The following is a 12,955-nucleotide window of genomic DNA, read 5'->3' as shown; positions in this document are numbered from 1 at the left end:
ATCGTCTCTTTTAAACAGATGTATTATAACCTGCTTAAAAAACAAGCCGACACGACTCCTTCAAAAGAAACTAGGATAGCAGGAAAAGCAAAAATGTGTCCAGCCTTGATTATCAACCAACATAACATCCCCAGGGGTCGTGGCAATATATCTATAATAACATGGAATTATATAAGTCTCTTAGATCTATGCATCCCAAAAGCACATATCAGCAGACATAAGGATCTTATCAAAAGTCCTCATTAATAACTGCCAACTCTGCCTGTTTTAAAAATGAGGCCTGGATTAAAATGCACAAAGTTCATACAAAAAAAATTCTAATTTGTGTTTAGTTTACCGAAGTACAGCCACAGGAAGGCTAAAAGACTCCTTAACTGGTTGACTTGTGAGTTAATAAACCCGAAGGCCTGCGACCTTAGCTAAAACAAACTGAATGGATGCGATCGCTAAATACCACAATCAATCATTTTGAATACTGAAGCAGCTTGGAGAAGTCTTAACATTGACAACAAGTTGTTCCCCCTCCCTCTGGCGTGCTTCAGCTCATCCTTACCAACCAGGCTAATTAGAACAGAGGCTGTAAAAGCACCAACAATTTACCCCATTTAAGCTGTTTTCAGACATGATCTGCATTACTGAAATGTTGTAGAGATGTTCTGGATGTGCTGGCATGTTAGACCACAGCCCACTCCATGCACTCACTCCAGACCTCTTGAGAATATTTTCCACCCAAAATCAATTTTCCACAAGAATGTGGATATGCATGAATGTGGCAGCATGCTAGCAAGAGTTGTTATTTCATAGTCTTTTCTGCTGACCTGCATGGTGGTATTCATAGGAACACAAAAGCAGTCCTCAAGTAGCCTCATCCAATGTACTTTACAGATTTCCACTCCAGTTGTTTTACATAATGCCCTGCCTACTGGAGCCTGCACCCCTTCCTCATGTGTAACATCATCAGAGCACAAACTCCCACTGTGAAGTACATATGTGAAGAGCAACTGTGGAATAAAGTCTAAATAGTTGAGCCAAATAGTTTGCTCTATTCTCATGAACGTCCCCAGAGTTCACCTTTGAAAACAGCTTCAGAGACTTCTCCACCCTGGTTGTTGTCACTGTGGCATAATGGATTCCTGTAGATTTTCATTAGGAGAACTAGGAAGTTTTTCAGATATTATCTCATGTATCAACCTTCAAGGCATGTGCAGCGACTATATCAGCAATAGTTAGTCAAGTTACTAAGTTCTGCTTCTAGTAGAGACACGCACTTGTTACCTTTAACGAGTTATGAAGTGGATCTCACATGGCCAGAGTCTATCCCAGCGACCGGCAGGGCATGAGGCAGAGTAAATCCAGTGCCTGAACAGCTCACCTTTAATGGTATACCTTTTTAAGGGGGGTATATTTTAAACATTCCTTTTCAGGGTTTAGTAAAAAATTCTTATGCATGTGTTTTTCATGTGTTGCTGGGACCAAATTCCACAAAATGTTTGAGAATTGTAAACATTTTTGTAATCTGATTTGTAATACAATCAGGCCGTTTTTGTACCAGTTTGCAAGATATTTACTGTCACAACACACAGTTATGTGTAGTAATTCAAATGTTACGTTACTTTGGGTCTGTTTCCATAATCGTTTCATGAGCTGCTCGCTGCGGTTCATGAACTACACTGGACAGTTGAGACTAATAGATTTTTATGCATCAACGTTGTCTAGTAAGTAATTTTCTGTTCATAAAACTGTAGATATATTACACAGGGCTCTCAAGTTTTCAAGTTTGCTTGGAGTGAGATTCGGGCGGGGCAGGGGCCGGGCCGTGTGCTCGTTTTTTTGTTTTTTTTTGGGGGGGGGGGGGGGCTGGTCCCTTGCAGTATTCCATCACCATAAACTAGCTAAAGAACAATTGTTTTATTTATACCAAAATCACAAATCTTCACTTTTACACTAAATTCTGCTATATTTTAAAATAAATTGTTTTAGGTATGCAAAGTCTTAACAAACAAAAAAAAATTTATGAGTGTTGTTGTAAGTGTTTGTGGCAGATTTTGATGCTTGATGACTGATATTGGGGGCTCCCTTTTAAAGCACAGCCATTTTCACAGTCATGATGGATGACAGAGTTCCATTCAGAGCCAACGTGTTCCTGGTCTTGGTTTTATTGAGCCCCACCATGGAAAAAACCCTCTCTGCATCAGCATTTCAGTGCGGCAGAACTAATACCAGTTTGGCAATTGTAGATAGCCTTATTGGTAATCTGTTCATACCAGTCACCTTTGAAAAGAATTAACCACGGAAGCCTAATTACACTCCTACATATTTTTCATTTTTCATTAAGTTGCTCATGTCAAAGGGTGTGTGCTGAATATTTAGGTCTACTACTCCAATGAACACTTTAATAGGCAGGTATTGGTCTTTTACAAGGAGTAGGAAAACTATGGTAACTAATAAAAGATTAAAATAAATGAAGATATGACCTGCTGATGATCCTGACGGTTCTCTTCCACCTCCAGCTCGTCTACAACTTCTGCACGCATTCAGACCATAAAGGTTATGTCCGCTGTGCATTCATGGGACGCGTGCTTGCAGCTTAAAGCTATTTGAGACCTCACCCGGCAACAAGAAATTCTGTTTTCTGATTGGCTGAGAAATTCTATTTTGTGATTTTCCGATGGGTTGCTAAATCAAGACGGCTGTACCAGAGCTAGTTCTGAGCTGTACGAGCGCACCTGCCATTGACTCGTTTATAGTATAGGCCATTATAATTTCTGTGCGACGAAGTTGATCATTTCTCAGCGTGAGAAATAGCATGTGTGGCGTGTGAGCGTGTGAACTTGTTGAAATGCGTGTGTCTCACGCTCATTGCGTGAGACTTGAGAGCCCTGTATTACAACATGATCAGAAACGGACCACAATTTTGTTTTGCTTTTATGTTTCATTCTTAATGTTGTTTAGTCTCCTCTGACACGATTCTGCTTCATTTTTGTCCCTAATCCGAATAACAGACGTTATGCTACGCTGCACTTTGCAGGTATACTGATCATAACTTGCTCATTTGAATCTTCTTGACTGTTGAGTCATTTGAATTTGAGGCACCAAAACGCTGGGTTTGAAAAGCGGAAACGCAGCGTCACGTGACTCCGTCCGTTTCCCGCCCGCACACCTAATTACTTATTTTGTACCCGGAAACAATAGCGGAGTGATACCTCTTGCATGTCAAACCTCGCACTTCAGGCTGCATGCTGATTCGGTGTCTGTTTCCGTGGAAGGAGACACTTAACACAAGTGGACTCAGTGCTTTTGACCCCGACGTGCTATAAACTTGGATTTTACCCCTGAAGACGCTGAATTGATGTAAAACATCCCAGCTGGACCTGCAAAGTCTGCCATCAGTCGTCGTGTGATCATCATTCAGAAGCTCTGCAGCCTGTAAAGAGACAGGTAGGCCATCACTGTACAGCTGAAAAAAAGCCCCTCATAAATTGCTTAATTGTAATTGTTACTAGTGAGTTTCCATGTTGGGTTATCAGTGGCTCGAATCTGTCGTATAATGGAGCTGATTGAACCGGTTTCCTATTTTCATTTTCTTTTAACTTTTTTATCACTTTATCCTGAGACATTTAAAAAAAAAAAAGAGTAACTAAATCAGTTTCATTCATGTGATGCTGCTCTGTTAAAGGATAGGCTACCATGTTATTTTTACACACCCCCAAAATGTCTGGACAGAGTTTAATACTAAAGGACTTTTCTTCTGCTCGCTTAAATCACACTTTGAAACCTGCACAGTGCGTCTAACAGGGAATAAAAAATAAAAGGAGGTATAAAGGGCCTGGAGTTACTTTGTGAAAATGAGTGAACCTGACAGGACAGCCATGGGTGCACAACTTCACCAGTCTGGCCAGACAGAAGCCAGACAGACAGAAGCCAGTCCCCATTAAAAAGGAAACAGAAGAGGCAGCGACCTTAAAGCATGCCGCCAAGGAAACCCAGGAGTGCCATGAGGACGATTCTGTGAAAGTCCTTCTGATAAAAGTCTGAAACGTAACAAAATGTAGAAACCTTTTGGGTGACTGTATTATATGCGACAACACTACCAATATGGATGACAATCATCCATCTATATATCGCTCAGATATGTTTATAAGCTGTTAAACCTGTACATTTAAAAACATCACAATGGTAGATTCTGCTTTACTGGAGACAGAAAACCAAAGATGTGACTACTACCTGTACTGTAATGTGTGATCTTTTTAAAGTCATTACATTTTCTTAAAAAGTATTAAAAATGATCCACCGCACTGCTTCTCAGTGAAGAAAACTTTGTAACAGGATGAACGGCGCTCGTACGGGATGTAACTTGAACCATACCCCTATCTTTCCTGATCTCTGTCCTGTTGACAGACCGATGGTGGTATTTTCTGACTGAACATTGCAAATAGTTGCTTTCAACAGCTAACAGATACAAATGAAGATCCCTGTGTAAAGCAAAAATCATGGAGTCACCTCACTGACAGGATCTCTGTCCAACATTTTTATTTTGTAAAGAGAAAAAATAAATAGTTGATAGCTGAACAACCTGGCTTTTTAAAAAACATCTCCAGATTATTTGAGTTAATCCGTAATTATTAGACTTTTTTTTCCAGATAAAGTTTAAAAAAAAGGAAGGAATCATGAACCCCATCCCTCCCTTTAGTACTTTGTTGAGTCTGTTCTGGCCTTTATGACAGCTTGAATCCTTTGAGGCATGGACATCTCTAATGAAACATGATATCCTTCATCAGTCAGGTTCCATCTTTCTTCCTCACCAGCTGACAGATGAGCTAAGCAGGACGGAGCCTTCTCATGAACCACTGTTTTCCTTCCACCACACGTTTTCAACAGCACTGAGACCCAGACTGTCTGCTGGCCACTTCGTTGAACCTTACCTGAAGAGAAGTTATAATGCCCCCTGTTCAGTGATCATGCACATTATCATCCTGAAAAAATACCTCAGCATCACTGAACCTCCTTTCGACTGATGGAATAAGAAAGATGTCCAAAATTTTAATCTTCACCTGCACATTTACTGTAGAGGTAATGGCTGCCATCTCCCCATGTCCTTTACCGCACATCAACCCCATATCAGCCAGGATTGTGTGAATTATTTTTTTTTTTTTCTGGTCATCATTGGTCCAGCAGCGATTCATCACTGAGTATCACTTACATCCGTTCGTTCCTGACTGTTTCTCTTTCTCTCTTTCTTTCTTCTGTTTAGATGTTAGTGACGCTTTACATTAGGCAAGGCAAGGCAATTTTATTAATAGAGCACAATTCATACACAGGGCAATTCAAAGTGCTTCACAGCTACATAAAATCACAAGAAGACTATAAAATCATTAAAAAGAAATTAAAAAAAAAAATTAAAAAAAAAAAAAAAAAAAAAAATTAGAAACCCATTAAAATAATCATTAGTTAATTAAAAAGTGAAGAGTGCAGATAAAATACTTTCAGGTGTCATATGCACAGCTAAACAGAACTGTTTTCAGCCTGGATTTAAACATTGTCAGAGTTGAGGCCTGTCTCACATCTTCTGGAAGACTGTTCCAAATTTTAGGAGCATAAAGCTGAAACGCAGCCTCACCTTGTTTAGTCCTGACTCTGGGCACCAGCAGGAGACCCCTCCCTGAGGTTCTTAGACTTTTCTGGATGTCGATCCCATTTCCAGTTCGGTCACAAACACCGACTCCCAATTCCCCCCATTTGTTTTTCCATTTATTTTGTTTTGTATTTTCTGTTTTCAAGGCATATTTCTGTCCTGACGCTTTGAGGTATCCCTTGTTCGACCTGTATGTTTCCCTTTAATAAGACATCCCAGGTGTGCTCGCTCCAACTTTTAGACACGGCTGATGGGGAACAACCAACACCTTTTCTTTCTCTTAAAGGAGTTTCGTGTTGGGGCCATGTTTTAGTAAACTTGTGTGTTTAACCAAGATTTTTTTTTAAATTATTTTCTAATTGTTTTACTGAATAAAACAGCTGAATGAACATCCTTCCATAATTTTACCAGTGTTTTCTTGAATGGGTTGATGGCTTTCATGTGCAATGAGCCACTAGTTCCACCAGGTGGCAGCGCAGCCTCACTCAGAGCTGAAGCTGCAAAGCCAGACGCTGATACAAGGAACACTTCCGGGTTTTTTTGGGGTTTTTTTTCTTCTATTTTTAACTCCTTTATTCTTTATGGCCGGATGCGAGTAGAAAAAGCTGCACACACTTCTACTCCTAAACTGAGCTTAAGATACGTTTCCTTTTTGATGAGCTGTTCATTTAGTAGGCAACTCATGAACTATTTATTTGCCTAATTGATTCTTAATTTAAGTCATTTATCATCAACCACATGTTGCCTGTGAAATCTGAGGATTCTTTCTCAGGCCTTTGTATTTAGACAGACTTAAGTTCTGGACTGACGAACAGACAAAATAGGGACCATGAAGGCGTCTTTGTTGACACCTGATGACTTTTTGTTTCTGTGTTCTGCCATGTTATTGATTTCTTAAATGTACATTTGCTTATATTGAATGTTATTTCGTCCAGTCTGTATGTGATTGCTATATATTTGACGTCTTTATTGTAATAGCTGTGGGTACTTTGTTTAAATTGTTTGTGTTCTGATTGTATACTGTTATAGGAGTTGTATCGATTGTTGATTTATTTTTAATTTAGTGCCAGTGTGTCTTTGGAGTAGCAGCAAGACAAGAGTCATTACTTAGCCATCGACCCGCTGGGCAAATGTAGCTCCCCGCCACCCACCTTTCTCTCTGTGTGAGCAAACAACATACTAACACAAATTAGGACTCGCTGCTTTGTGTCAATTGAGAGGCCAACAAAGATGCGACACAGAGTGATATGTCATTAGCGAGCAGGTGGGGAGGGAGAACATAGAGCTGTTGCCTCACCAGCTAAGTAATGAAGAGGTTTCCATGGCGACCAGGCTGCCGGTTGCCATCCCAGCGTTGGGGGGGCAGCAGAGATCAAAGTCGGCAAGTCCTCAACTCTGCCGTGAGTGGAGGGTTAAATGCCGGGGTTGCAGAGGAAAAGCCCCTCATTAAACTTAACCAAATCTCCTTTAAGACACAGCTGAGCTGCAACCGGGAGACGCCAGCTCGATGTTTTAACCACTCAGCTCATCGGAGAGAAGCTGAACTGCAGTAACATCTAGCACGAGGTAGAGTCGAATGAGCCAAACGTAATGCACACACCAAGTTACATGCACTAGATCCTAAAATGTGAATAAATAAACGCAGCATGCCTGAGCAGAGGTAACAGTTTCATACCGTGGACATGACGGCCTTTTGCAGCCATTTTGAACATTGGGCAGACATAAAATCTGAATGAAGGGAAACTGCTCTCTGATTTTGCAGTATCCACACACAAACTTCCGTTTCCGCCCTGGGTTTTAAGTGTTCAAGTGATGCTGCTTACACTTACTCAACTGAGTCTTTGTTCCTTTTATACAAAGTTTTTGTCCGTTTCTTGCAGCGGGTGTTTGGCTCTTGGCTTCAGCCTCTAGCATATTGAAAGGATTATCAATCAGCCTGACTTTTGGGGCTGGGAGTGGGGTGAAGGGGATTTAAAGGTGATCACCGAGGTGTCACTTGTGTTGTGGGACATCTGTAATTAGATAACTGTAACCCTCATATGAGCTGCCACCACTCCTGGTGGTCCGGTTATGGGACACAGATTTTCGATCAGGCAGAACTGCAAGAGCAAGTAGTGTGAAAAGCCAAGCAAAGAAGGGGGGGGGTGTGTTCTCAAATCCTTTTAAAGCCTTTTGTCATTTATACAGGGATTTATTTGTCATTAAAGAATAATAACATCTGTGGCACATCTAGGGCTTTATCTGACAAAAGGATGAGCATTGAAAACACTGGAAGGCAGTTTAATCTAATAGAAATTATTTTGTGCAACATAGTAAAAAAAGACACCGCAGCATTTTAATTTAGTTGGATAGATTCAGCTTATGCAGTTGAGATTGCACTTCTGGAGGGTTTACAATCATGTTGAGGAGTTGTGTGCCGCATCCTTGCACCATGTGTGAGAATCCTTAATAACTTGGCCTGTGATTTATTGCTTGTACTCAGCAGTGTCTTTTTGAGAGGAGACCAGACAAAAGCAGAGACCCCCGGCCTCCCGCTGTTTTTAATAGTTCTGTAGGATGTGAAAGAAAAAAACTGTAGTTGTGTGTGTGTGTGTGTGTGTGTGTGTGTGGGGGGGGGGGGGGTTCAATCTTTTAAGGAGGCAAAGTGAAATAAGATTGAGTGGCTAACATGAAGGCAGAGAATGTAGATGATTGTCCACAAGTTCAGTTTTATAAAAGCCCAAATTCAAATCAAATGAGATGTGTAGTAGTAACTGGCTGTTTTTCTGTAAATGTTAAAGTTGTAAAGAAAAAGCTTTTCAAGCATGATCTGTGTCCTTCCGAGGTTCTTTTTAAGAAAAATGGCTGTGTTGTTGCTCGGTAAGCTCTCAGGGATGCCTCTCCTCCTCCAAGGTGCTTCTGGAGGAAAGCTTCTCTCCATACAGCCCCCTGAAACAGTCATGTTTTATAGGTTGTAGCTCTTTTGTTTCCTTGTTTGCTGCCTTTGCCTGATCACTCACACTCATTCCTCATGGAGGTTGTTTGAAGGCTTTAGATTAGCTTTGGAAGAGAAGCCCTCCCTCTCACTCTCTTCTTCTGCTCCGTCTTTATTGAATCCCGCCTACATATCATTTATCTCCTCACCCCCTCCCAGTTTTTCTCAGTCTGCGGGGGCCATTGGGGGGCATCCTCTTTTCTCTCCCAGCTGGGTTTGTTGACTCACAGTCAATCTACGGTTCTCTTTCACCTCTTCCACCTCTCTTCTTTAACTCCCCCACCTCTCGGCTCGACACTCTGCTTTGCCTGAACAGTAAAGCTGCCACAGCTGTGGATTGTATTAGCATAGCTGCTGAAGAGCAGGCAGGGGGTGGGGGTTGCTAAATATATTGCAGCCATTACCTTTTGTTCAACTGTTGACAGTTTTAAAACATTTTAGCTTCCCTCTGTGCAAAGAGACTGAGGAGAAAAGAGTGCCGGGATGATTTCAATGTAACAACTTTTTAAATATGGGACACAGAAGAAGGAGGAAAACAAGGAGGAGCAACAGAAAAGCAAATCCTGGAAAATGGTCCTTATCTAATCGGTGCATCAAGAGAACCTCCTCTTGCTTTAAATTGGCTGCACAAATAAATAAATAAATAAAAGAAACCTGAATTGATTGAAGAGTGATTGATTTTTCATTGAGGTTGAATGATGTGTTCTTTTCTCCTTTTTTAATTTTTTTTTTTTATTATTGCTTGCAACAGGTGTCGGGATGAACAGGTCCAGGGTCAGCTGGGATAAAAAAGTCCCACAGCCTCAGGTCAGCAGGATCACCCGCAGCTCCAGCTCTCAGGCCAGGCACACCAACCCCGCTGAGCCACAGGACTCAAGGCCGTGCCCATATGGAAAACAACGAAGGAAGCAGACCGATTCAGCTCTGGCCAGAAACCTCGGCCAGATGAGTGTGAGCAGACAGGACATTTTACCCACAAGGTGAGAGGACACGTAGCGCCGCCTACAGACGTCGGAAAGGCACGGGAGGATTACGTGCCTCTGCTGTTAAACGTGTGAAAAACATTGTCTTGTCTAGACTCTCGATCAATCACAAATAATGCAGAATATAAGCACAAACGTGAGGAAATACGGAAAATATTATAGAAAATATAACAGATGTAGTACACTCAATGAAAAGCTATGGTACGAATGCACACACACATAAACAGATGCACGCTGTAATTAAATATAGATTGGATATGTTAAATATGGACCTCAGAGAACAGTAAAGTTTGCTTTTAAATGAAGGCGCCTCAGTGGACTTGGAGTCAGCAGGTGGTTTGTTCCAGAGGGCAGGACCACAGCTTCTGAAGGAGTCCTCGTCAGACTTGGATTTAATTCTGACAGCTTCACCTGATGACCCGAGAGGCCCGATTGGGTCATAGACGGTACACAAGTAGAACTGAGGGGACTAAACCAATGAGGGGTCCGTGGGCTTTAAAGAGCATTTCAAAGCAGATTCTATGTTGTGCTGGGTGCTAATGAAGTGATTTGAGTACAGAAGTAATGGGTTCAGATTTCCAGAACTCTGACGGCTGCATTTTAAATAAGCAGACTTAGTAATGAACCCTTTCTGAGAACTGATTTGAAACATGAATGTGCTAATTTTCCTTGGATATATCTGTATCTAATGACAATTTTTCTTACCCTCCTGCTGTAATTCAGAGGCAACAACGTCCAATGTGAAGAAATTTTCCATTTCTTTCTTGACTGTTAACATCTGAGTCTCCTCGCTGCTTGGCTCTAAAAACCTCCTTTAACATCCAGCAGTTACCACCACTGATACAAGGCGTTAGTTTGTTCACAGGAAGAGAAATGTACAACCGTACGGTGTCGGCACACAAATGTTTAGACATACCTGCATCTTGTTTCTTTTTTATCATACAAATGGAGATTATTCATTGGTTAAAGAGCAGTGGACTGAGTACCAACCCTTGTGGAATAGCAGAAAGAATTTAAAACTACCGTTAGGAGGATAAAAGCCCAAAGTTCAGTATTGCAGAATGTTTTTTGTTTTTTTTGGCCAGACACCTTCTTGAGATGAGTGTATGATGGATACGAGAAGACGTTCCATTTTATCATCTTGGTTAAAGCACCGTATTTATTTATTTGCTTAACATCAGGCTGTGGAGAAGAAGGAAAGCAGTAAAGAGTGACGTGTTTGTGTCTTTTTTTTACTGTAGTAAAGGAAAGCTTTCCCAAGCAAGCAGGGATCCGGTGCAGTCCTCTAAGTCTGATCGGGGCAGTTCATCTTCATCCGGTCCCAAGTCATCCTCTTGGGGCGGTCTCGCCTCCGTGGCTCGGCTCGTGAAGCTCGGGCGCTGTAAGAACGTGGTGGTGGTGGCTGGAGCAGGAATCAGCACGGCCAGTGGCATCCCAGACTTCAGGTTGGTGTCCGTGGGTTTCTGCTCCCTGAAGCTTCATCTCTAACGTACAAATCTACATGTTTTCGGAGCAGTCTGTGTGAAGCCGCTACGATACGATTACGAGTTTTAATCTTCACACTGCTCACTTACATATTTTTTTTTTTGTATCCCGCAGAGAATCTTACATTTCCAAAACTTCCACTTTTTCAGGACTCCAGGAACTGGTCTCTACGCCAACTTGGAGAAGTACAACATCCCTTACCCAGAAGCCATTTTCAACATTGACTACTTCTCCAGTGACCCACAGCCTTTCTTCTCCTTGGCCAAGGCTCTGTATCCTGGCGGCCACCGACCCAACTACATTCACTACTTCATCCGCATGCTTCATCACAAAGGTCTGCTGCTCCGAATGTACACGCAGAACATTGACGGACTGGAGAAATGTGAGTGAGAACCTTAAGGAAACAACATGCGGAGTCAAATGAACCGAAACGCATCCCAACAATCGATGAACACACGTACTTGATTTCTTATAAATTTTTTAGGAAAAGACAAAGTAATTACCATTATCATGATTATAAACACTTAACCTGTAGGTATGGAACTTGCTTGATTTTATTGTCAAGTCAAAATATTCTTTTATTTTCCCAGTGTGCGGCATCCCAGATGACAAGCTTGTGGAGGCCCACGGTAGTTTTGCCACAGCTTCCTGTCACCTGTGCTACACTCCATATCCTGCTGAGGAGGCTAAAGTACGTCCAGCTCTGTTGTCCTGAACCACTCAAACACAACGCACTGATTTCCTGCATTTGTTTCTTCCACAGGATGCTATTATAAACGGAAACATCCCCACATGCTCATTCTGCGCCGCAACCGTAAAACCAGATGTTGTGTTTTTTGGAGAGGACCTGCCCCAGAAATATTTCCTCCACATCAATGACTTCCCAAAAGCAGACCTGCTCATCATCATGGGCACATCTTTACAGGCAAATATCGACATTTTGAATACATCCCAATACCTGAAACATGCTTTCTCTAGCGTGTAGTCTTGGATCTGAACAAGTGATTGTGGTTTTAGATTGAGCCATTTGCTAGCCTGGTGAATACGGTGCGGTCCACGGTGCCACGTCTTCTCCTGAACCGACACACTGTGGGCCCCTTTGAGAGGATTCCACTGCGGAGGGGAGACCACATGGAGCTGGGTGATCTGGTCGATACTGTGCAGAGGTTTGCCGAAATGCTCGGCTGGAGCAGTGAGATTGAAGAGCTGATGAGGAGTCAGGAAACATTGGTGAGTTCTAATTTAAGGCATAAGGCCTTGTGAAAAATATTTCCAATTATTCATGTCTTTTTTTTTTTTTAAATATATAAAGTGAAAGAAGAAACTGCAAAGCTCAGATTTTCACTCCGTGTGGCGCTTTCCTTTCTACAGAACATCCCTGCGTTCTCGTGCAGCCTTCAGTCACAGAGCAATCAGATGTCATGTCAGAGCAGAGCAGCATCAGCGCCTGAAGGCACGGTGGAAACGTCCAGGTCCAGAGCAAGAGCTCAAACTGCAGCCAGCAGCGGCGGCGAGGAGACGGACTCGGACACGGACTGCAAAAGCTCTGCATCATCCAACCCAAGCAACTAAATAGCAGCTTCTTAACACTCCAAAGGTTCAGGGACAGCTCACATGTCATTACTTCACTGACTTTTTCTGTAAACTGCACTTTTCTTAGAGTAAAAGTGTAAAGCGCTTATGTTCACATGTACATACTGAATGGCTGATGAAGATCAAAAAACATTGGAGGAGCTCCAATCCAGAACACTAGTAAATGTTTCATGTTTTTATGCCGGAGCCGAGTAAAGTTATACGTTTTATATAAGTAATACACTGTATTTTAAGCATTATTTAATAAAGATATTGTGTTTTAGGTTTTTTTGGCACCTTTTGTGTTGT

General features: G+C 41.9%; 1 protein-coding gene across 1 annotated transcript; it reads left to right on the top strand.

Annotated features, from left to right (window-relative positions):
- Nucleotides 1–3,225: 3,225 nt before the first annotated feature.
- On the top strand, nt 3,226–12,933 carry LOC142384652 (NAD-dependent protein deacetylase sirtuin-3). Its single transcript, XM_075470949.1, has 8 exons — nt 3,226–3,438; nt 9,358–9,586; nt 10,831–11,034; nt 11,224–11,456; nt 11,665–11,765; nt 11,838–11,999; nt 12,092–12,304; nt 12,446–12,933. The coding sequence occupies exons 2-8, from the start codon at nt 9,366–9,368 to the stop codon at nt 12,644–12,646; spliced, it is 1,335 nt and encodes a 444-aa protein (XP_075327064.1). The 5' UTR covers nt 3,226–3,438; nt 9,358–9,365; the 3' UTR covers nt 12,647–12,933.
- Nucleotides 12,934–12,955: the final 22 nt, after the last annotated feature.

The sequence above is a fragment of the Odontesthes bonariensis genome, chromosome 7, assembly GCF_027942865.1.
Source record: "Odontesthes bonariensis isolate fOdoBon6 chromosome 7, fOdoBon6.hap1, whole genome shotgun sequence".
NCBI classification, from domain to species: domain Eukaryota; kingdom Metazoa; phylum Chordata; class Actinopteri; order Atheriniformes; family Atherinopsidae; genus Odontesthes; species Odontesthes bonariensis.
The sequence above is the reverse complement of the archived record's forward strand: the minus strand, read 5'-3'. Positions and strand labels throughout refer to the sequence as shown.

Excerpts from the sequence above, each read along its gene's own strand:
- LOC142384652 (XM_075470949.1), top strand. The coding sequence starts at position 9,366 with ATGAACAGGTCCAGGGTCAGCTGGGATAAAAAAGTCCCACAGCCTCAG. Across the intron at positions 9,587-10,830 it reads CAGGACATTTTACCCACAAG|TAAAGGAAAGCTTTCCCAAG; the intron begins GTGAGAGGACAC and ends TTTTTACTGTAG. Across the intron at positions 12,000-12,091 it reads TCATGGGCACATCTTTACAG|ATTGAGCCATTTGCTAGCCT; the intron begins GCAAATATCGAC and ends TTGTGGTTTTAG.